At 47.8% G+C, this 22943-nt stretch overlaps 2 protein-coding genes across 7 annotated transcripts in view; one reads left to right on the top strand and one right to left on the bottom strand.

Moving 5' to 3' along the window:
- Positions 1 to 2303, top strand: part of PHC1 (polyhomeotic homolog 1) — a 29175-nt gene extending 26872 nt beyond the window's left edge. For all 4 annotated transcript variants that reach the window (XM_062194648.1, XM_062194650.1, XM_062194649.1 and 1 more), the window contains one exon: positions 226 to 2303. In XM_062194648.1, the coding sequence (XP_062050632.1) occupies positions 226 to 380 (155 nt within the window). In that variant the 3' untranslated portion in view covers positions 381 to 2303. The remainder of the gene's footprint in view (positions 1 to 225) is intronic.
- Positions 1365 to 11958, bottom strand: M6PR (mannose-6-phosphate receptor, cation dependent). Of its 3 annotated transcripts, none has more exons than XM_062194652.1 (7): positions 11870 to 11958; positions 7915 to 8088; positions 6760 to 6926; positions 5173 to 5282; positions 4795 to 4925; positions 3192 to 3318; positions 1365 to 2770 (listed from the first exon to the last, which is right to left on the bottom strand). In XM_062194652.1, the coding sequence occupies exons 2-7, from the start codon at positions 8085 to 8087 to the stop codon at positions 2648 to 2650; spliced, it is 831 nt and encodes a 276-aa protein (XP_062050636.1). In that variant the 5' UTR covers position 8088; positions 11870 to 11958; the 3' UTR covers positions 1365 to 2647. The 3 variants fall into 3 exon arrangements, with proteins under 3 accessions (XP_062050636.1, XP_062050635.1, XP_062050637.1); XM_062194651.1 differs by lacking the exon at positions 11870 to 11958 and adding an exon at positions 11499 to 11641; XM_062194653.1 differs by lacking the exon at positions 11870 to 11958 and adding an exon at positions 11275 to 11373.
- Positions 11959 to 22943: the final 10985 nt, after the last annotated feature.

Genomic DNA, 22943 nt, shown 5'->3' with positions numbered 1-22943 from the left:
TTTTGTTGTCCCTCTCCCTCCTCCCCATGCTATTTGAATGACCAACTTGCTCTTGGCTCTGTTGTGAAACAGTCAATTACTGTAATTTGCTGTCACACCTTGATGTGTCAGAATTTGATACTAATGGACTTACGACAAATACCTTGCGTTAACTAATGCTAGCCCCTTCTATCCTCTGGTGCCACCATGCAGGTTCTCATAGAAGTTCTCATCATTTCCTTCTAGGTTGCCAAGAGATTGCAGAGGAATTTCGCTCCCAGGAGATTGATGGACAGGCCCTTTTATTACTTAAGGAAGAGCATCTTATGAGTGCCATGAACATCAAACTGGGCCCTGCCCTCAAGATCTGCGCCAAGATAAACGTCCTTAAGGAGACCTAAGATGGCTCTCGCACAATCCAGCCTGGGGCAGGCCCTCCCTACTGTCCAGGTTATAGCCTGGTACCAGCAGACTGCAGGGAAGAGAGCACTGTTCCGATTATGTAACCTTCTATAGGGGGACTGCCAAGACAGGGAAGAGAAATGCAAGAATTTGTTGCTGGTGCTACATGCGGCAGCTTGACATTTTCTCTGGGTTCTACTTTATTTTTTAAAATCTTTACAATTCTCACCATTCCGCCTGCCTGAATCCAATCACTGCAAAGAGGTGGTGTGCAGAACTAGGACCGCTCAGCCTTATCCTGGAGTGGAGCGTCTAGCCAGGGTCTCAGTTCTCCCAGAGGAATATATAGTGTACGGTAAGGCAAGGAATGGGGGGAGTGTAGATATGCCTCCCCAATGGGAGAGGTAAGGCTTTTCCTAGCTTGTGTGACACAAGTAGCAAAATCTGGTACGTCCCGTCTTCCCTCTGGATTGTTCCACTGTAGTTGTGGCTCAGAGTTTTCTTTGTGGTCACTACTTCTAGTATTGATGACTTCCTCCTGTGTCCATGGCAGAGTCACCAGCCAGTATAAGGTTTGGTTGGCATCTTTTTGATTTGCTGCAGGGACTGAAAGTGTTTGACTGGCACACATGTGGCCGTTGTCATTCTTCCTCCATCCCCTTGCTCCCTTCCGATTTATCTGTTGTCTTCTACCTTTCTTTTCAGTTCCCACTCTGCTCTGTCCTATAGCTTTATAAAACTGGAGGGTGTGCGGCCAAGGTCAGGAGTGTAAGTAAGTACCTGCCTTGGCACTGTTCCTTATACAACAAAAATATTAAATATTTTTTCTTCCTCAGTAAAAGGATGAAAATTGGTCTCAGTTGTCTTACTCCATTTCAGTATCTTTCACGCAAATGACTAGGCCAACACATCTTGTTTGTTTTTTAATATTACATATTTTTGTACAAAAAGTGGTGTATTTTTTGCATTTTAAAACACCAAGATGGGGGAGGAATGCAAACATGTAACAAAAAAGATGCTTTTATAACATTATTTTCCCTGTTTAGAAAGAAAGTCATTCCAATAGTATTGAAAAGTCCAAAGATGAATTTTCATTTGCCTCTCTAAAGGCTTACAAAAAAGGCCCTGCCTGTGGATTCCGTTCCTCTTTTGTGTCCAGTGGAGCCATGTTACTCTGCAGTGGCCCAGAGGTTCACTATACAGAAATAGCAACAGAAAGATGCGAGCATCAGAGGATTAAAAACCCGTCCCCACAGAAACGTGAGGGGACACTTCCCTGAGCCAGCAGAAGGGACGGGTGCAGCAGCCACTCTGCTCAGAGCAGAGGCTGGCACAGCCCTAAACGTCCCACTTCTGCTTCCATTCCCTTTCCAGAAGAGTGAAGAAAAAAAAGTCAAAGCCACATGCCTGTGAAGAAAGTGCAGCATGTTTAGAAATACTGGTGGAGGAACAAGGAAACTGTACAAATGGGGAAGAAAACAAGAGATCCCACCACAAGGTAAAGAGACTTTGGAGTCCCTGCAGCACAGGAGGCTGGGCCAGTTTCCTTCCCTTTCCCGACGGCCTGGATTTCTGAATTAGGCATTTTGGCTACATGTAGACCAATACCTACAAGCCCACAATTCCAACTATAAAGTCACCCCAACACCAACAAATGATGTGGTGCATCCTATAATCCTGTAGTTGGGAAATTTCCTGTTTTTCCTGTCTTAATCCCACAGGTGGGAGAGGCAAGTCTAGAACATCCCAGGCTCAGGTCATATGGGAGCACTTGGACTGCAACCAAGTGATCACTGTAAAGGAGTTCCAAGCAGCAAGAAATTACATCCAGGTTCTCATAGAGACTAGTGTAGGGTACAGAGTAATGGCATGAAAGCAATCAAACCTGTATAAATAATGTCTTTTTTTTTTTTTTAATTAAAGAAATCCAGTGTCTCAAAAGCTCGTAAAGATGCGTTTAAAAAAGAAAGGGCCAGGGAGTCTGCCAACCCCTTTTGCCCATTATCCTACTTGTACTTTCTGATACCAAGTGATAATCCAGTAGCCTGTCTTCACAGGCCTTAGTATCACACCTGTATTGCTGGAGGAAAGACAACAGGGAACCAGGGAGAAGGCAGTTCTAGTGGGAAGAGAATACAAATCAAAAGCGAACAGGAAAGCAAGAGGAATGCTAAGGGTGAGATGAGACAAGTGGAGACTGCTTGAGAAAACTGGCTGAGTATGCTTTGGTTTGGGGGACTGAGGAGGCTGGACTAAGTGCAGTCAATCACATTGGTAATAAATGATCATCCCTTTCTTCTGACTCTTCCCCCAGCTGATCATCCCCCACACCACGATACGCAGCAGGCACATTTCGGGGTTTGGAACGGCACACAAAGTCACACCCATCCTGTAGGGGGAAAGAAAAGGAAAATACTGTGGAATACCCAACCTTGGGCACAACAAAGTATGTGTGTTCACAGTCTAAGAATGTGGCAAGAGCTAGTTTTCTTCAAGGATTAGCCTAGATCAACTCATTAGAAACAAACGTTTTTTTCTAACTGGGGCTCACCTCCCCACCTAAGCACCCTTCAGAGCTGTATCAAATGTGGGAGACAGCATCTAACTGACAGAGTCAGTCTTTCAGCTGTGTCTTAGCAAGGCCAGAAACTGCTGCTCTGCCACTTTGTACTGGGGCTGGGTTTGCTGGGACTTCTGTGGTTTTAGCAGCCTCTGCCTGTGTCCCAGACACCCTCAGTGTGAGGACAAGATGGTTGGTCACCTAACCATGAATGCAGGCTGCAGACTTAGCCAGCTGCTCTGTTACTTACTGCTACCAGGTTGCCAAGATCCTGCCAGAAGGCTAGGTGGGGAAACTGCTCCATTCCCTTGGCTCCCACCACCAGTCGCTGGTACAGGAAGCCCCCGATGATATAGACAGCGACCAGTGATGCAAACCTATAGAATAAGAAAGACATCAGGCCAGCATTGTGGCTCAGAAGGTTAATCAGCTTGCGATGCCAGAAGTCAAAGAGAGACCTTCCATCTACTTGTTTACTCCCTAGATGCCACACAGCCAGTGCTGGGCCAGGCTGAAGCCAGGAACCTCATCCAGGTCTCCCACATGAGTGCTGGGTCCCAAGCACTTAGGCTATCTTCTGCTGCTTTTTCCCAGGTGCATTAGCAGGGACCTGGACATGTATTGGCTCCCAGTGCTCTACTTCTGATCCAGCTCCCTGTTAATATGCCTGGGAAAGTAGTGTGAGAGTCCAATTATTTGGGCCCCTGCAACCCACGTGGGAGACCCAGATGGAGTATTAGGCTCCTGGCTTCAGCCTAGCCCAGCCCCAGCCACTGCGACCGTTTGGGTATGAACCAGCAGATGGAAGCTTTCTCTCTTTCTCTCCCCTTCTGCCTTTGAAATAAGCCTTAAAAAAATAAATAAAATGACAGACATCTATATTTAACAGCAAGAGATAAAGTTAGCTCTTTTCTAAGCTACATTCTGTGGAAAGAAAAATAGTAGTGATATGAGAATGGGCTGATAGCTTTCTTAGAAAATCTGTTAACACTGCTGTCAGTCTGGGAGAGGGAAATGTTCACCAAGAAACATGGCACGGGGTAGCCATTTAGTGTAGGAGTTAAGAGGCCACTTGCAATGCTCACATCCCATACTGGAGTATTGATTGAGTCCTGGCCGCTCCACTTCCAATTTACATCCTATTAGTGCCCAGGAAGACACTATGATGATCTAAGTGCTTGGGTCCCTGCCCCCCATGTAGTAGACCACCATGGAGCTCCAGGCTGCCATCTTTGGATGGAAGAGCATTTTTGTCACTTTGCCTTTCAAATAAATAAATAAATCTGGGGGAAAAAAAAGCCAAAAAGACACGGGTTATGCCTGCACGCACCTCCGAGTACCTGGTTCAATACCCAGCCCCAGCTCCTGACTCCAGCTTCTGCTAATGCAGATCCTGGGTCAGGTAACTGGGTCCCTGCCACACACGCTGGAGCCATGGATTGAGTTCCTGGCTCTCAAATTTGGCCCAGCCCAGTCCCGGCCACTGTGGGCATTTGGGGCACAACCCAATGGACAAGATTACAGTGTGTTTCTAAAGAAATGAAAATTTGGGGGAAAAACACAACATAGCCCAGTGTATGGAATCTAACTTGTAACCAAAAAAAATTTCATTTCTCCAAAATTCTAATAACCTAATGGGATAGTATTAAAAACTATTCAGCCTTCCAGGAAAATAAAGCATCCCCAAATGCAAATATTAGCAATAAATGCAGTATTTTGTTAAAAAAATTTACACAGAATATTCTCAATCACTCTTTGCCACCCAACTGTAACACTGTACCACCAGGTAGACAAAGACCTCAGGGAAAATAAGGAGACAGAGCAAGTCCTGTGCAGGAAGAGAAGGTACTCACGTAACAAGTAAGACTGAGCCCACACTGAGGTGGGAGACCTCCGGGGGACAGGCCAGGCTGCTGTCCAACTCAAAGAGGTAGAAACAGTCCTGGACTTTGCCTCGCTCTTCAGACACAGGGTTAAAGTTGTCCTGGTGACCAGAGGACAGAACACAGTAGATGTCTTAAAGGGTTTTCTCTTGACTCTCGTCTAACAATCACCTGCTTCCTGTGGGCTCAGTGGCCTAGCTACCACGTGGATGGAGACTGATGTCCAACACAGGGAAGTCTCAGCTGGTTTCCTCACGTCCCTCCCCAGGGATCTTGTTCCCTTTGGCAACCCCTCCCCGCTGGGGTCGGGCCCTTGAGTCTCCTCCCTCCACCCGCCCAGCGCCTCACCGCCAGCGTGTGTCGATTGCAGGAGATCATCACGACCGCGCGGCGCTGCTCCTTGCCGCAGTGGCGGTCATACTCATCGCCCCCCTTGTAGATCAGCATGATCCAGTCACCTGAGTAGGGACAAGGAAAATGGTGCTAAGAGGGATGGGAAAAGCAGAGGCACATCTGGGTAATGTGGCACGACGCCATTAAGCAAGCAGTGAAGCAGGTTTTAATTAAAATAACCCTTATCAGTATGAGCTCTGTACACCAGAAATGCCAAGCTAAAACTTGCCTCTTTACAAAGCTTTGTGTTCCCTTGTTTAAGACAACTAAGAATCAGACATTCATGTAAGAACAATCTTCATTCTCCACTTTAAAGGCAGGCAACTGATAGTGCAAAAACTTACACCTTAATATGATTCACATTTTCTCAACGCCTACTAACAGCAAAAGAGGTTCCACACAACTGCTGGGCAGAGGGGAACCCAAAGATTTAAAATTAGCCACAGATAAATCCAGAGAAGACAATTTTAAAGCTGGAATGTGTTGTTCTTTAGTATTTACTGCGTTCCAAGTTCTTTTGCAAAGTATCATTTGATCCAACAGTCATAGCAGGTGAATAATATAAGGGTTCTGCTTTCAATTTTGCATTTGAGAAAAGAAAAGTGAAAATGACTTCAAAGTCACAGGAGTAGGAAATAAGAGCTGGGCTAAGAACTCAGTCATCTCACTCCAATCCCAAACTCTGTCCAGTGCCTTTTATTATAATTTTTTTTTTACAGGAGTAAATATCTGCACTGGAAATTTTGATATTTCTCAGTTTAAAACATGAACTAGACTGCAAGTTTTTTCTATCCAAATGATTTTAGGACTTTTGAAAAACATTACCACTAAAGCACAATTAAGTAGGGAAACTGGTTTGCAAAAGAGCTTTATCTCTTGGGGGCTGGTGCTGTGGTGCAGTGGGTTAAGGCCCTGGCCTGAGGCGCTGGCATCCCGTATGGGCAGCGGTTCTGGTCCCAGCTGCTCCTCTTCCGATCCAGCTCTCTGCTATGGCCTGGGAAAGCAGTATAGGATGACCCAAGTCTTTGGGCCCCTGCACCCATGTGGGGGACCCGGAGGAAGCTCCTGGCTCTGGATCGGCGCAGCTCTGGCTGTTGCGGCCATCTGGGGAGTGAACCAGTGGATGGAGGACCTCTCTGTCTCTACCTCTCTCTGTAACTCTTTCAAATAAATAAAATAAATTAAAATTTTAAAAAAGTGTATCACTTCCTAAAATTCAGCGGCAAACTTCGACTAATCTGTTGAGAAGTGGTGATTGTTGGTATTTTCAAGCCTAGTATGGAACACTTTTAGTATCTGGGTAACAAAAGCCCCATGGGCCACATAGTTCTGGCTAGATTCTGTGTTTTTTGTAAGATCCTCACCAATTTCAAACACGTAAATGTCCCAACCTGTGACTCCAGAGCAGCTGGGAAACAAGCCATCTAGGGGTCTAAGTCTGCCCATACATAACAGAGACTCAAGAGACCGGAGAGGCCAACATACAGGACTGGCAAAGGGACTGCCGTGGGAGCAACAGTCAATCAACAGGGAGGGTCTTACTTCCATTGAAGATGTGAGTCTCATTGAGTCGCCCTACCACCGTCTCCTTCCCGTTACTTTTGTCGATCTGCACCAGGCCTGCCCCAGAGGTGTGGTTGCCAGCTTCTCGGCACACTCTGAATATGTAGATGTATGTGTCTGAGCCCTGGCCAACGGTGCTCTCAAAGCTGCAGGGAGAAGCGGGCAGGAAGGCGAGAGTTACCAGCTGTCAGCTTCCCTTCACTTACACAAATGAACAGGCAAGCTCGATGCCTTACATGACATGGCTAAACGCAATACTGGATTAATATTTGTTGAATTATGAGGGATTCATGACCCTGCCAGGCCATCCTAATTGTTGATGAGGAATGATTAAAATAACCTAAGACACTTATTCTAGATATTTCTAGAAAGCCCATGTTTCTTAGGGGTCATCTGGAGATTCCTGACGTTTATAACATGGATAGGCCGGGCCGGTGCCATGGCTTAACAGGCTAATCCTCCACCGTGCGGCGCCGGCACACCGGGTTCTAGTCCCGGTTGGGGCACCGGATTCTATCCCGGTTGCCTCTCTTCCAGGCCAGCTCTCTGCTATGGCCCGGGAAGGCAGTGGAGGATGGCCCAAGTGCTTGGGCCCTGCACCCGCATGGGAGACCAGGAGAAGCACCTGGCTCCTGGCTTCGGATCATCGCAATGTGCCAGCCGCAGCGGCCATTGGAGGATGAACCAACGGCAAAAAGGAAGACCTTTCTCTCTGTCTCTCTGACTATCCACTCTGCCTGTCAAAAAAAACAAAACAAACAAAAAAACAAAAAACAACAAACAAACATGGATAGGCCAAACAAATTTACCTGATGCCTCTGAAATCCTACTTAGGGAGGTAGTGAACAATGCCTGAATTTCTACAAGCTGGGCTCATGGAGCCCGTCTTGGAAACAGCTACTCTTCAGGGAAAGATAAGAGAACTGCACATTGCTACTAAAAGCCAGGCTGAGAATTTGCTGTGCACTGTAAAAAAGTGCAAGGTGTTCAAGGGCAAATAAGACCTGGGTGGCTGAAGATCAGGCCAGAACATCGCCCACAGCGGGTTAGGAGACACACATTCCCACTATAATAGTCCCGAAACAAAATCAGTAAGAAGGAGAGGTGTTTTAATAAAGATATTTTCTCAGTCACCTTTTGTTAAACAGTGGCTTCAGCCTCTTCAGCAGAGCCAACTCTTTCTCTGACTCTTTCCCCTTTTCTCCCACCAGGTCGCAGGTTTTTTCTTCTGTCTGCCAGGACTCTCTCACGGCCACAGCCAGCAGGAGCAGCAGTCCTGTTCTCCAGCAGCTGTGGAAGGGGAACATCCTTTGGGGAGTGGGTGTGTGGGGGAGGGCACATGGAATACGGAGAGAAGGGACAGAGAAAGCAAAATGAATGGCACTTGGCTATGGAGAGAGTATAAGGTGCTCTGGCATATGCAACAAACGGTACATTTTAGTATCTCTGTGACAGTAACACTTGTAGCAGGAAACTCATATCTATAACTTATGGGTGAGTGCTTCAGAACAAACTATGGGATGAGGAGACGGAAACGGGTAAAGAATTACTGAATGATTATAGCTGGGTGCAGCCATCCTTGAGTTCACTGTCTGGTGAAAACTTACACTGAGGTATCTCATTACTCAAAGTTTACTGCCTCTTCACAAGTACAGCTTAAATCAGCGGACTTTTGTACAAAAACAGCAAAATTAAGATTCAAAGAGATACCTGAAAATGTTTATTTGCAACTTATTTGGGAAGATATAAAATAGAGAAAGAAACTTGAATACTTTGCATTCTTGTTTCTCATATCACATCTAGGAGCATCTAACGACCCTCACATTCACTAGAGGTAAACACAGCCACACACAGCTACAAGCTGACATTTACCTGTTGTAACGTTTCATCACCATTCAGACACGGAAGTTACAGGAAAAAGAAAACTCAACAGATGAAAATGAGTGGTCCGCAGCCCCTCTTAAGTCCCAAACGGCCAGGGTTTCTTGATTTCCAGTAACTACAGTTGAGGACAACGCCTGGGAATCACCAAGCCACCTTAAAATTGAGTAAATTCAACTCATCTGCTGCGTGTACGCCTCTAGGACTGGAAAGACACGGCTGTTTCCCAGACTCCTTTGCTTTTCTCAGACTCCTCTTCACACAGCGCACATCTTTCCAGACTTTGCTCTGGAGTCGGTGGGTGACTCCTCAGGCCACTGCTTATTATAACAGCACCACTAACTTTCCTAATCACAAAAGTTAACTCTTCAAAACTTTTCTCACTTGTAATAAAATCCTAGTAGTTCACTGACTCCACTGCAGTTTTAGAACATAAAACCTGAAACAGACAAAACTTAATGGGTACTAATGAACTTAAAAATGGGAAAATGGGGGCTGGCACTATGGCACAGCAGGTAAAGCCACTGCCTGCAGCACCGGCATCCCATGTGGGTACCAGTTCGGGTCCTGGCTGCTCCACTTCTGATCACGCTGCTAACATGCTTGGAAAAGCAGCGGAGGATGGCCCAAGAACTTAGGCCTCTGCACTCGTGTGAGAGACCTGGAAGAAGTTCCGGGCTTCGACCTGGCCCAGCCTTGGCTGTTGCGGCCATCTGGGGAAGTGAAACAGTGGATGGAAGACGTCTTTCTCTGTCTCTCTCCTTCACTCTGTAACTCTGATTTTCAAATAAATAAATAAATAAAAGAGATGCATAAATGGAAGCTCAAACCCTGAGTTCCTATTCCCTTAAACAACTGACATTTGACCCAATTCCTACACTCCTCTCAGGGACCAAATCTTCGAGAAGTTATCTACCTGATTTCACGTACTCCACATATCAATTCACTACAGTAATATTAATAACTTACTAATGTTTTTCCAAAGAATAATCATAGCCAGCTAAGAGGTCCATGGCCCCCTTCACACATTTAAAATACCAAACCACCATAGTGAGAAACAGAGTACTTGCCTTTGGCCAGGCACTGCATGAAGCACTTAATGAACCCTGGGAACAACCTTACACAGCAGATACAACAACTGTCCCTATATTATGGGTTAAAAAGTTGAGACACAGCAAGTGGAATAAGCCACATAATCTGGCTCCAAAGCCCATGGTCTATGCTTACCCACTACACAACTACACCTCCTTTCATAGTGATTTCTCGGGGGTGTGTGTGTGTGTGTGAGAGAGAGAGAGAGAGAGCGAGAGAGCAGGCAGACAGTGCTGTGTGTGTGTTCTGACAAAGCAAGAGGCAATGGGGAAGTGACTCCTGACACACTGGACCGAACAGGGGTGGAATAAAGAACTCAGACCTCAAACTCCCGCTTCCCCAAGTTCCCGGCTGCTCAGCCTGACCTGTGGATTCACTAGCAACAGGGGGCTCTCTCAGGACCTAAACTAAAACGTCAACATTTCGGAGCGTCAAGACACTCCCCTCCCCTGGCAACAGTTTTCTGGAGGGAAAGGTCCCACCGAATGGTGCGCTCTTTGGCTTTGAAGTCTCTATCTGGTAATGGCTGCTGATCTCTTTTCCTAAATTAGGACAAAGAAATCTCACACAAACCCAGAAGGGACGCAGGGCGAACACCTTGCAGGCAGCATAGGCGGAGCTGGACTCTCTTGCACTTGCTTATTGGTTCAAAAAGTCAGGATGAGAAGAAATGCGTTTCCTCCTTTCCTGCTTGGGGACCGGCTACGTGTTTAGCTGCTCTGATTCGGCGCCGCATGCTCTGAATATGCTCATGTATCTTCAAACCCAGAAAAGCAGATGGTTTTTCCAGTTTTAAAGATACGGAAACTGAGGTTTTGCAGTTACCTCTCCGTTACCCGGCCACACAGACGTTAAGCCTGCGTGGGGTTAATTGGCGTGAAGAGACTTGCTGGAAAACTGGCAAACACAGGGCCACAGCCGAAGGAGTAGGAAATGCAAGGCCTGGGCAGAGGCTACAGTTAGAGTCTCGAGGCAACAGAGTTTCTGGATGCTCTGGAGACAAGGGGCAGGACTTCACGAGGTTGACGGGTTCCCCTTCGACTTCCTTATGCTCTAACGAACCCCTTGGCAAGGCTAACAACGTCTTCACTGGGCTGGCCCATGACTAAGCTGGGAACGGGGAAGCGGTTTCTGCCCTGGGCCTCCAGTGGAGCGTCTCCCTGCGGCTCGCTGGCTCACTGCTCACGTGGCAGCCCCGGCGGCACTCGCCCCGAGAAGAGCGGCCCCAACTGGCTCAAAGACCCCATCTGGGAAGAACTCAAACAGCCTCAAAGAAGTAACTCTCTGTCCCCAGGGCTGAGGCTCCCTACAACGAGGAAGGCACGGCGGTGCCTGAACAATGCCTCCATGCCCCTATCTTTCTCCAGACCACACTCGGGTTCTAGAAATTCTCGCTCCGGCTTAGCGCCCGCACTTTGCAAGAGCTCGGAGCCTGGGCGCCCCCCAAACGCCGCCGCCACACCTCCTCGCTCGGCGCACGGCCTGCAAACCCCCAGGAACACCCCCACCGGGACTCCACACCTGGGGACCTGCCGCTCCCTGCCTCTGGTCTTGCAGGTGCTTTGCTTCGGGGAAAGGCTGTGCCCTCAGGCCTTCGCCTCCACGCTGCTCCACGGGTCCTCAGCCGGACCTCTGGCGGGACCCAGGGCCAAGAGATCAGCTCGGCGATCCCAGCTCCTGTCACAGACGCCGAGCTGCGAGCGCCCCCAGCCCGCCGCCGCCTCCTCCACGTCCCTCATACTCACGTGGCGCGGGCAAAGGCAGCAGGCAAAGCTCAGCGTCCCCCGGCGAACACCCGTGCGGGGCAGGGAGACGGGGCCAGCGAGGGCCCAGCAGCAGACCCGGCTCCCAGCGCCCGCGTCCGAGGCCAGCGTCCCCCTCGCGCCTCGCTGGGCCCCGCTCCGGGAACCGGAAACAGGAAGCGCCAAGCCGCCGCTGGGCAACTGCTCCTCCCACTAGACCCCGCGGCATGTGACCGCAGTGCCATGTCTCCCCTTTCCCCTTCCCGGTCTCCCCGACCACCCTGGATGCCGATTGGCCAGTATCCTAGGGCGTGTAGCTCCGCCTTTGTCCCAACGACTCCAATCACGACCGAGACTGTCCAATTGACTTTTACCTTTTCGGGGTTGCTTTTCTACCAATGGGGTCCCAGCGCCGCGCCTCGGGGCCCTCTCGGTTCCTGCGCCCCCGCTACGCCGGGGGAGGGGGGGGGGGGTCACGCGGGGCCACGTGACAGGCCGGCTCCCGGCGAGGGCGGAAGCAGGAGTACGGCAGCGGCCGGCCCCGCGTGGCTCTCTGGGAGTTGTAGTTCTCGCAGGCCGGCTCCGGGCGCTTCCGCAGCTCCTTATCGTCGACGCCTGCAGGAGGCGCTGTTCTGCTGTCTGGAGGCTCGGGGTCCTCGGCGGCGTGGGAGGGCGGAGCGGCCGCGTTGGTGGTTGTTCACGTCTGCGGCGAGGCGCTGTAGGGTCGTTGTAGCTGCTTTTGTCCTGATTGTGCCCCTGCCCTCGGTTCCGCAGGCTCCCGTGGCCCGCTGGCCCCAGGCAGGTGTCTTCCCGGCGTTAGTCCGTCTGCGCCTCTGCTGAGGTCCCTTGCGTTCTCCTTGGGTCGTCCGGCTCGTTCTTGGGGTTCGGTTCGAAGGCTCCTGCTGCTGCCGACTGCCCGCACGCGCTGGCTTCAGGACCGAATTCCTTCCTGGGAGCGCCGGCCGGTTGCTTGTGCCTGGCTTGGCCTTGCTCGGGTACTTTGGTTTTGCGTCTCTCCCTCTCTCCCTCTCTCCCCCTCCCTCCCTCCCTCCCTCTCTCTCTCTCTCTCCCCCTCCCTCCCTCCCTCCCTCTCTCTCTCTCTCTCCCCCTCCCTCCCTCTCTCTCTCTCCCCCTCCCTCCCTCCCTCTCTCTCTCTCCCCCTCTCTCTCCCTCTCCCTCTCCTCTCTCCCCCTCTCTCTCCCTCTCCCTCTCCTCTCTCTCTCCTCTCTCCCTCTCTCTCTCTCTCTCTCTCTCTCCCTCTCCCTCTCCTCTCTCCCTCTCCTCTCTCCCTCTCTCTCTCCCTCCCTCCCTCCCTCTCTCTCTCCTCTCTCTCTCTCTCCCTCCCTCCCTCCCTCTCTCTCTCTCCCCTCTCCCTCTCCTCTCTCTCTCTCCTCTCTCCCTCCCTCTCTCTCCCTCCCTCTCTCTCTCTCTCCCCCTCCCTCCCTCTCTCTCTCTCCCCCTCCCTCCCTCCCTCTCTCTCTCTCCCCCTCTCTCTCCCTCTCCCTCTCCCTCTCCTCTCTCTCTCCTCTCTCCCTCTCTCTCCCTCCCTCTCCCCCTCCCTCCCCCTCCCTCTCTCTCCCTCCCTCTCCCCCTCCCTCCCTCCCTCCCTCTCTCTCTCCCCCCCTCTCTCCTCTCTCCCTCTCCTCTCTCTCTCTCTCTAGGAGCCGGAGTTCCCGTTTCTCTCATCGTTGGAGACACTCGCACAGTGTTTGGAGTACACTGATAAAAAGACCTGACCATTGCCTAGTGCTGTGTTGACCTGTGTGTGCTTTCAAGGAAAGTCGCTTAATCTTCACACCCACCTCATGGGGCAGTACGAAGGAACGGCTGGAAATCTGTGCAAAAATGAAATTAGAAGTTTGTTTCGGTGCAAAAAAAAAAAATGTGAAATCCATTGTCTATAAGGGGTCTTTAAAAAGTGCGTGGACGGGCTGGCGCGGTGGCTCACGTGGTTAATCCTCCACCTGCGGCGCCGGCATCCCCATATGGGCGCAGGGTTCTAGTCCTGTTTGCTCCTCTTCCAGTCTCTGCTGTGGCCCGGGAAGGCAGTGCAGGATGGCCCAAGTGCTTGGGCCCTGCACCCGCATGGGAGACCAGGAGGAAGCACCTGGCTCCTGGCTTCGGATCGGCGTAGCTCTGGCCATAGTGGCCATTTGGGGGGTGAACCAATGGAAGGAAGACTTTTCTCTCTGTCTGTCTCTCTCACTGTCTACAACTCTGTCAAATAAATAAAAAACAATTTAAAAAGTACGTGGAAAATGTGTATTATGCAAAGCCAGGTATGGATTTCAAATTCTTTTGCATTTCAAAAAAACATCTTTTCATTCCATTTTCCCCACAAGCTTTTTGAAGGGCCCTTGTATCTTAGCTTCATTTTACAGATAAGTGAATTCAAGTGGTTCGAGACGAACGGTGTGACTGCCTTAGCCTGGGTCCCACACCTGTAGGGTTCAAATTAAGGCCTGCCACCTGCAGACTCCTGATCTCAACACTTCATACTGTACTCACCACATACCCTCTGTGTTTAATCGGGACGTGCAGTTCAGGCTAAGTAGTAATCATATCTGAGGATGTTTCCTAAGATAATTTTTGGTTAATTTAATATTATGTTTAATTATCTTTGTTATTGTAAAACTAATTTGCCATCAGAGAGCACAGAACGGGGCCGGTTTGTGGTGCAGTGGATTGAGCAGCCACTTGGGACGCCCGTATCCTGCACTGGAGTGCCCTGGTTTGCATCCGGCTTCTGCGGCTGATCCTGCCTCCTGTTACTGCACATCCACTGGGAAGCGGCAAGTGATGGCTGAAGCGCTTGGGTCCCTGTCGCCAGGTGGGAGACCCGGATGGGGTTGTTGGCTCCTGACTTCGGTGTGAGCCAGCCCCAGATGCTGTGGGCTTCTGGGAAGTGAGATCTCTTGCTTTCTGACTCTTTGTCACCTGCCTTTCAAATAAACAGATCTTTAAAAAAGAAGAAAAAACCACAGAGCAAAACACAACTAACGCATACGCTCCCTAAGACCTGCTATGTTTCCTTCATGAATAAACGCTTCGTTTCTTCAAAACCTTCTGATAGCAAATACTTCACTGTAAGGACTCTGCTTGATGCATTTGGGACCTAACTGACATCTTGACCTTTAGGTGACCTTGGAGTTCCTGCCAAGCCCTAGGAGAGGGTAAACAAAAACCTTAAGATAACCTGCTGTTCATAGCTTTCTTTCTTTCTTCCTCTTTTTCTTCTTTTCTTTCTTCCTTTTCTTCTTTTCTTTCTTTCTTTCTTTCTTTCTTTCTTTCTTTCTTTCTTTCTTTCTTTCTTTCTTTCTTTCTTTTCCTTCCTTCTTTCCTTCCTTCCTTCCTTCCTTCCTTCCTTCCTTCCCTCCCTCCCTCCCTCCCTCCCTCCCTTCTTTCTTTCTTTCATTCATTCGTTCGTTACAGAGAGGCAGAGGCAGACAGAGAGAGAGGTCTTCCATCCGCTGGTTCACTCCCCAGATGGCCGCAATGGCTGCAGTTGGGCTGATCTGAAGGCAGGAGCCTGGAGTTTCTTCCAGGTCTCCCACGTGCATGCAGGGGCCCAAGGACTTGGGCCATCTTCTACTGCTTCCCCAGGCCATAGCAGAGAGCTGGATCGGAAGAGGAGCAACTGAGACTCGAACCGGCGCCCATATGGGATACCGGCACTGCAGGCTGGCACTTTAACCTACCAGACCACAGCGCTGCCCCCAGTTTTTTTTTTTTTTTTTTTTTAACAATTTGAGAGTTTCACATTACCACTAAATACATTAGTGTGTATAAAGATATTTCTGATGGTTCATCCCATCTGATGGTTCATGGAAAAATGGAATTAAAAGTTTACTTTAGCATAAAAATTTTTTGAAATCCATGCATGGTTTTTTCATAATAATGCATTTTACACAAATCTTTTGAAGGCTCCTTGTTGTTTTTTTTTTTTTCTTTCTTTTTGACAGGCAGAGTGGATAGTGAGAGAGAGAGAGACAGAGAGAAAGGTCTTCCTTTTTGCCGTTGGTTCACCCTCCAATGGCCGCTGCGGCCGGCGCATCTCGCTGATCCGAAGCCAGGAGCCAGGTGCTTCTCCTGGTCTCCCATGCGGGTGCAGGGCCCAAGGACTTGGGCCATCCTCCACTGCCTTCCCAGGCCACAGCAGAGAGCTGGACTGGAAGAGGAGCAACTGGGACAGAATCCAGCGCCTCAACCGGGACTAGAACCCAGTGTGCCGGCGCCGCAAGGCGGAGGATTAGCCTGTTAAGCCATGGCGCCGGCCTCCTTGTTGTTTTCTAAGAACGAGGGCATTCTCTTTAACAAATTGCCAAAATTAGGAACTATAACTCATACGTTATTCAATCAGTGGTCTGTATTCAGAATCTCACCAACTGTCCCAATGAATGGTCTTTATGATGGCTTCCCATTCCCTAACCTCAAAAGCCATGTCAGAGTCACGTATTACAAGTAAGTGTCATTTGATCTTGAAATTTTGAGGCATAGAAGCACTCATTTTGTAGAATATCTCTCATTTTGGGTTTTTCTAATGTTTCTTCATGTGTATATATATATATATATATTTTAAGATTTTCTTCCTTTTTTTTTTTTGACAGGCAGAGTTAGACAGTGAGAGATAGAGACAGAGAGGAAGGTCTTCCTTCTGTTGGTTCACCCCCCAAATGGCCGCTATGGCTGGTGCACTACAGCCGGCGCGCCATGCTGATCAGAAGCCAGGAGCCAGGTGCTTCCTCCTGGGCTCCCATGTGGTGCAGGGCCCAAGCCCTTGGGCCATCCTCCACTGCCTTCCTGGGCCACAGCAGAGAGCTGGACTGGAAGAGGAGCAACCAGGACAGAATCCGGCACCCCAACCGGGACTGGAACCCGGGGTGCCGGTGCTGCAAGTGGAGGATTAGCCTAGGAGCCGCGGCACCAGCCTAAGATTTTATTTATTAATTTGAGAGGCAGAGTTACAGACAGAGAGAGGGAGAGAAAGGGAGACAGGTCTTCCATCCCTGGTTCACTCTTGAAATGGCAGCAGTGGCCGGAGCTGGACTGATCGGAAGCCAGAAGTCAAGCGCTTCCTCTGGGTCTCCTACGTGGTTGCAGGGCCCCAAGCACGTGGGCCAGCCTCCACTGCTTTCCCAGACTACAAGCAGAGAGCTGGAGGGGAAGAGGATCAGCCTGGACTTGAACCAGTGGAGGCCCAGCCTACTGTACCACCACACCGGCCCCTCATGAATATATTTATGTATGCATTTTTTCTTATTTATATTGTTTTATTTGAAAACTACAGAGGGAGAAAGAGAGCGAGCGAGAGAGACTATTTCCATCTGCTGGTTCACTGTCCAAATGCCTACAACAGCCAGGGCTATATCAAGATGAAGCCAGGTGCCTGGAATTCAATCTGGTCTCCCACATGAGACCCCAGTACTGGAGCCATTACCTACTATCTCCTACAGTCTGCATTAGCAGGGAGCTGGAATTAGAAGCAAAGTCAGGGTTCAGACCCACACATTCCACTACGGGATGCAGGTGATATGTATGCATCTTTTTTGAACGGAACACAAGAGAAGTGAGGAGTGCTTGTCTAAGTCAGGATCCAATCAGAAGATGGATAATACCATACCTGTGGTTTTTGTTTTGTTTTTGTTTTGTTTTTTGTTTTTGTTTTTTTTTGACAGGCAGAGTGGATAGTGAGAGAGAGAGATAGAGAGAAAGGTCTTCCTTTTTGCCGTTGGTTCACCCTCCAATGGCCGCTGCGGCTGGCGCATCTCGCTGATCCGAAGCCAGGAGCCAGGTACTTCTGGTCTCCCATGCGGGTGCAGGGCCCAAGCACTTGGGCCATCCTCCACTGCCTTCCTGGGCCATAGCAGAGAGCTGGCCTGGAAGAGGGGCAACCGGGATAGAATCCGGCGCCCCGACCGGGACTAGAACCCAGTGTGCCGGCGCCACAAGGCGGAGGATTAGCCTGTTAAGCCACGGCGCCGGCCCATACCTGTGGTTTTTAACATGAAAAAATTGGTATGAAGAATTGTTTTCTAGGAAAAGATGGCCAGTTATTAACAGGGGTAAAAGAGGACTGTGTCATACAGAAGTAGCAACTATAAAAAGAAGCTATTAAAAGCAACTAAAGAATCAGTAAGGAAATAACTTAAAGGAAATGCTCCTGCCCCCAACCACAAGGTTCTGGATTCAGTTCCCTGGAGAGAGGGTGTGGTTCCTACCACAGGAACAGGCAGCCCTCTGCTCCCCACCTCCCTCCCTCTCCTACCCCCTGTCACCAGGCAGGGACAGTGCTGCAGGGAATGGGCCACTGCTGAACACCGAGTGAGAACCTCTTGAGGTGGCTCTGGTATCCGTTTGCTACGTCCACTTCGGGTTTTGGAAAACTGGTTACCTTTAGGCCAGTAAGATGTTCCATGTTTGCGTTGCACTATTTATTATGACATGTACTACCATTAAGTATACAGCTGAGTGAATCTTGGCAATTGCATTGTAACTGTCACCACCTCAAATCAAGATTTATAGAATGTCTGGAGCTGGCGCTGTGGCATAGCAGGTAAAGCCACTGCCTGCAGTGCTAGCATCCCATATGGGCGCTGGTTCGAGTCCCAGCTGCTCCATTTCTGATCCAGCTCTCTGCTACGGCCTGGAAAAGCAGTAGAAGATGGCCCAAGTCCTTGGGCCCCTGCACCCATGTGGGAGAGCTGGAAGAAGCTCCTGGCTCCTGGCTTCAGATTGGCACAGCTCCAGCTGTTGTGGCCAATTGGGGAGTAAACCAGCGGATGGAAGACCTCTCTCTCTCTCTTTCTCTCTCTGCCCCTCCTTCTATCTCTGTGTAACTCTGACTTTCAAATAAATAAATAAAGCTTAAAAAATGATTCGTAAAATGTCAGTCATCTGAGAAAATTCCTTCATGCCCCCTTCCATCATTTCTACTAGCCCTGGAGGCGACAATTGATCTGAATCTTTCAGCATAGATTAGTTTTGACCATTCTAGAACTTCACATGTACCGAATCATATACTGTGAACCTCTTGCATTTGTTCAGTTTCTTTCACTCCACATAATACCTAAAAAATTCTGTTCTTGCATGTGTTAGTAGCAGGAATTTTGTTTTTAGACTGGGTACTATTGCATTGTGTGAATACTTCTCAGTCTGTTTATCCATTATTTTTCTATTTTTTTAAGATTTATTTGTTTGAGAGAATTACAGAGAGAGAGAGAGAGAGAGTCACAGAGAGATCTTCTATCTGTTGGGGTTCACTCCCCAAACGGCTGAAACAGCTAAGGCTGTGCCAGGACAAAGCCAGAAACTCCATCTGGGTTTCCCACTTGGGTTCAGGGTCCCGAGTACTTGGCCCATCTTCCACTGCTTTCCCAGGCGTATTAGCAGGGAGTCGAATCAGAAGTTCAGCATTGACTTGCACCAGCACTCCTTTGGGCTGCCTGTGTTGCAGGTGGAGGCTTAACCTGCTAGACCACAACTCTGGCCCCTCCATGCTTCTTTTGATGATCATTTGGTTTGTAGCTGTTTTCTTCTAAAATGTATTGTAATTTTATCTTTTAAGTGTATGGAATCTATTTTAAATAAATCTTTTGTATTTGGTGGAGGTTCTTTCAGTAGCGTTTGTGTTGGCTCTTTTTTCTCCCTTAATCCTTTGGAGCATTGTTGAAAATCAGTTGATTGTTTAATGTGGCTCTACCTTTGTGCTTTATTCTGTTCTGTTGATACCTTTGTTAATTTTAAGCCTCCATCATAAAATCTCAAACTATTCACACTTCTAGATGAGAAGCAAGTATCTAAAAAGATCAAACTGTTACCTAGTAACCCAACTATATTCCATAACAAAAGCTAACAATTTTTAAAAGAACACAAAATATTAGTCATCCAACACCATAGAATCCATAATGCCTGGCATCCAGCCAAAAATTACAGCTTGCAAAGAAGGAGATAAATATCACCTGTAATCAGGAGAAAAATCAGTCAATGGAAGCAAACCCAGAACCACAAAGATAATGAGGTTATCAGAAAGGGTGTTAAAACAGTAATTATAAAACAAACTCCATATATTTAGAAAAAATGAAAGTGAAGGGAAAAGTGGGAAATATTTGAATACACAATGATAAATTAGATATGCCCACACTCACCACTTCTTTTCAGCATAGCACTGGAAGTCCTAGCCACAGCAATCAAGAATTAGAGATAAAAAGTATCTGAACAGGCAAGGAAGAAGGGAAGTTATATATAGAAAATCCTAAATATCCCACCAAAAAGCTGTTAAAAACTTCTGAATTAGGGGCACATTTAAGCAACTTATTTATTTATTCTGTTTATTTGAGGGGGGTGGAGAGAGAGATATAGAGATATCTCCCATCTGATGGTTCACTCAAAGGTTCACTCCTGTAACAGCTGAAGCTGGACTAGGCAGAAGCCAAGAGACCAGACTTCAACCCAGATCTCCCCCATGGATGGCAGGGGCCCAACTGCACGAACCATTACCTGCTGCCTACCAGAAAAGCCAGGACCTGAATCCAAGCACTCAGATATGGGGAATCTAAGAATGCTGAATTCATAGAAGTAGAGTGGAATTGTTAGCAGACTCTGGGGAGGGGGGCGGGTGGTGACAGGGAAAGTGGGAGAGTCGCCAATACAGGGTGCAAAGTTTCAGATAGATGGGGGATGGGAATAGGTTTTGAGATCTATTGCACAACAGGGTGATGATAGTCAATAGCTATGGTAATCAATTTGATTTAATCATGTTGAATTGTGTACATAAACATTACAGTTTTGATCGAGTGATTAAGATGCCTACATCCACACTGCAGTGCCTAGATTTGACTCCTGGCTCTGGTTCCTGACTCCAGCTTCCTGCTAGTGCTCACCCTGGGAGGCAGCAGTAATGGCTCAAGAGCTGACCTCCTGCCACCCACATGGAAGACCTGGATTGGCTTCTAAGCTCCCAATTTCAGTCCAGCCTCACCTGGCCATTGCAGGCTTTTTGGGGAATAAACCAGCAGATAGGAGCTCTCTCTCTGCCTCTCAAATAAATAAATAAATAAATAATAAAAGCATTTCATTGTTGAAATAAATTATACATAAGTGCTTATAATTTTGATTTTATAACCAAATAAAATTAATAATGTGTTTTAAAATGATAATAAGGTAATATTATGAACAACAATATGGCAATAAATTTGACAACCTGAATCAGTTATTGATAAAGTATGGCTGTGGGTCAAATGTAACTGGTGACCTGTTTTTGCAAATAAAGTTTTATCAGAACACAGACAAACCTATTTGTTTACATTCTACTTATGCCCGTTTTTGTGCTACCTTGGCACAGGTGAATATCTATGAGAGGCTAAATTGACAGAAAAGCTTGAAATAATTATGTAGCCTTTTGCAGAAAAAGTTAGCTGACCTCTGACTTAAATGACAAGAACAAGGTTCATTGAAAGACACTACTAAAGTTCACTCAAGGAAAAATAGTCTGAATATCCCACTAGCCACTAAAGAAATTGATTTTTAAAAAAATATTTATTTATTTATTTACTTGAGAGGCAGAGCGAGAGAGAGAGAGGTCTTCCATCCATTGGTTCACTCCCCAAATGGCTGCAATGGTCGGAGCTACAACAATCCAAAGCCAGGAGCCAGGAGCTTCCTCGAGGTCACTCATGCAGGTGCAGGGGCAAAGGACTTGGGCCATCTTCTACTGCTTTCCCAGGCCACAGCAGAGAGCTGGATTCAAGTGGAGTAGCTGGGACTCGAGCCAGCACCCATATGGGATGCTGGCACTGCAGATGGCTGCTTTACCAGCTATGCCACAGTGCCGGCCCCAAGAAATTGATTTTTTTAAAAAGGTATATTTATTTATTTGAGGGGCCTTTACAGAAAGAGAGGAAGAGAGAGAGAGAGAGGGAGAGAGTGAGAGAGGGATCTTCCATCTGCTGGTTCACTCTCCAAATGGCCATAATGGCCCAGGCTGGGCCCCACTGAACCCAGGGACCAGGAACTCCATCCAGTCTCCCAGGTGAGTGGCAGAGGCCCAAGCACTTGGGCCATCTTCTGCTGCCTTCCCAGGCCATTAGCAGGGAGCTGGATGGGAAGTGGAGCAGCCAGGACTCGAACCTCTGTTCATATGGGACATCTGCTTCTCAGGTGGTAACTTAACTGCTGTGCCACAACACCAGCCCCAAGAAATTGATTTAGTAGTTATGGTCTTTTTCAGGGCAAACTTTGAGCTCTGGTAGCTCCACTGATAAAATCACTTCTTTTTTTTTTTCAATTTTTATTGACTTTTTTTCCTCTGTAGGATGTCGGTACTGTGTTGAATAGAGTTGGTGAAATCAGACATCCTTGTTCCTAATCTTACTGGGATAACTTTAATGTTTCACCTGAAGTATGTTACTAGTTTTTTAAAAACTATCATTTAGTTGAGAATGTTTCTCTTGTTTTTGCATAACACATTTTTTCAGTATGAGTCTTGAATTTTTTTTGGTGCTTTATTTCTGCTTTAAGTTGGCAAGATCAATTTTTGTCTTGTTTTGATGATATGGTAAGTTACACTGATTGATTTTGGAATGGTAAGCCAACGTTACACATTCTAGAATAAACTACATGGTGTCATGATGACTTATATTTTTGAATATAAGTTTGATGGCATTTTATTAAATATTTATTAAACATTTAATAAATATTATTTATTTATTATATATTATATATTTATTTATATTTATTAAATATTAAATATTTTAGCATCTATATTCAAGGAGATTTGTGTTTGTGATTTTCTTTTTAATTTCTGTATTTGAAAAGCAAGGAGACACACACACACATGCACACACACAGGGACAGAGAGAGATCTTCCATCTATAGGTTCATTCTCCAAATGCTTGCAATGTCTGGGAATGGACCAGACTGAAGCCAGGAGGCATCAACTCAATGCTGGTCTCTTACACAGGTGGCAAGGACTGAGGACTTGAGCCATCACCTGCTGCCTCCTCGGGCAAGCATTAGCAGGAAACTGGAACTGGAAACAGAAAGGGACTCAAACCTAGGCGTTCTGATATGAGATGCAGAAGTCCCAAGCAGCGTCTTAACCACTGTGTCCATCCGCTGGTTCACTTCCCAGTTGGCTGCAACAGCCAGAGCTGTACCAATCCAAAGCCAGGAGCCAGGAGCTTCCTCTGGGTCTCCCACATGGGTGCAGGGGCCCAAAGACCTGGACCATCTTGCACTGCTCTCCCAGGCCATAGCAGAGAGCTGGATCAGCCAGGTCTCAAACCAGCGCCCATATGGGATGCTGGCACCTCGGACCAGGGCATTTACCCATTGTGTCACAGCGCCGACCCCCCCCCCCCATTCATTCTTGATATCGGTAATTTGTGTTCTGTTTCTTCATCGGCCCTTTAAACTTTTTTATAATTATTTCCTTTTTAATTTTGTTCTTGT

Source organism: Lepus europaeus, chromosome 6 (genome assembly GCF_033115175.1).
Source record: "Lepus europaeus isolate LE1 chromosome 6, mLepTim1.pri, whole genome shotgun sequence".
NCBI lineage: Eukaryota > Metazoa > Chordata > Mammalia > Lagomorpha > Leporidae > Lepus > Lepus europaeus.
Note: the sequence above shows the minus strand (reverse complement) of the source record. Positions and strands in the feature narration are given on the sequence as shown.

What these genes read in the sequence shown, in the direction of transcription:
- M6PR (XM_062194652.1), bottom strand. Translation starts at nt 8,087, where the DNA reads ATGTTCCCCTTCCACAGCTGCTGGAGAACAGGACTGCTGCTCCTGCTG. An exon ending in GGCTCAGTCTTACTTGTTAC is followed by an intron (nt 3,319 to 4,794) that starts GTGAGTACCTTC and finishes CTTATTCTATAG; the next exon opens with GTTTGCATCACTGGTCGCTG. An exon ending in ATCTTGGCAACCTGGTAGCA is followed by an intron (nt 2,771 to 3,191) that starts GTAAGTAACAGA and finishes TTCCCCCTACAG; the next exon opens with GATGGGTGTGACTTTGTGTG.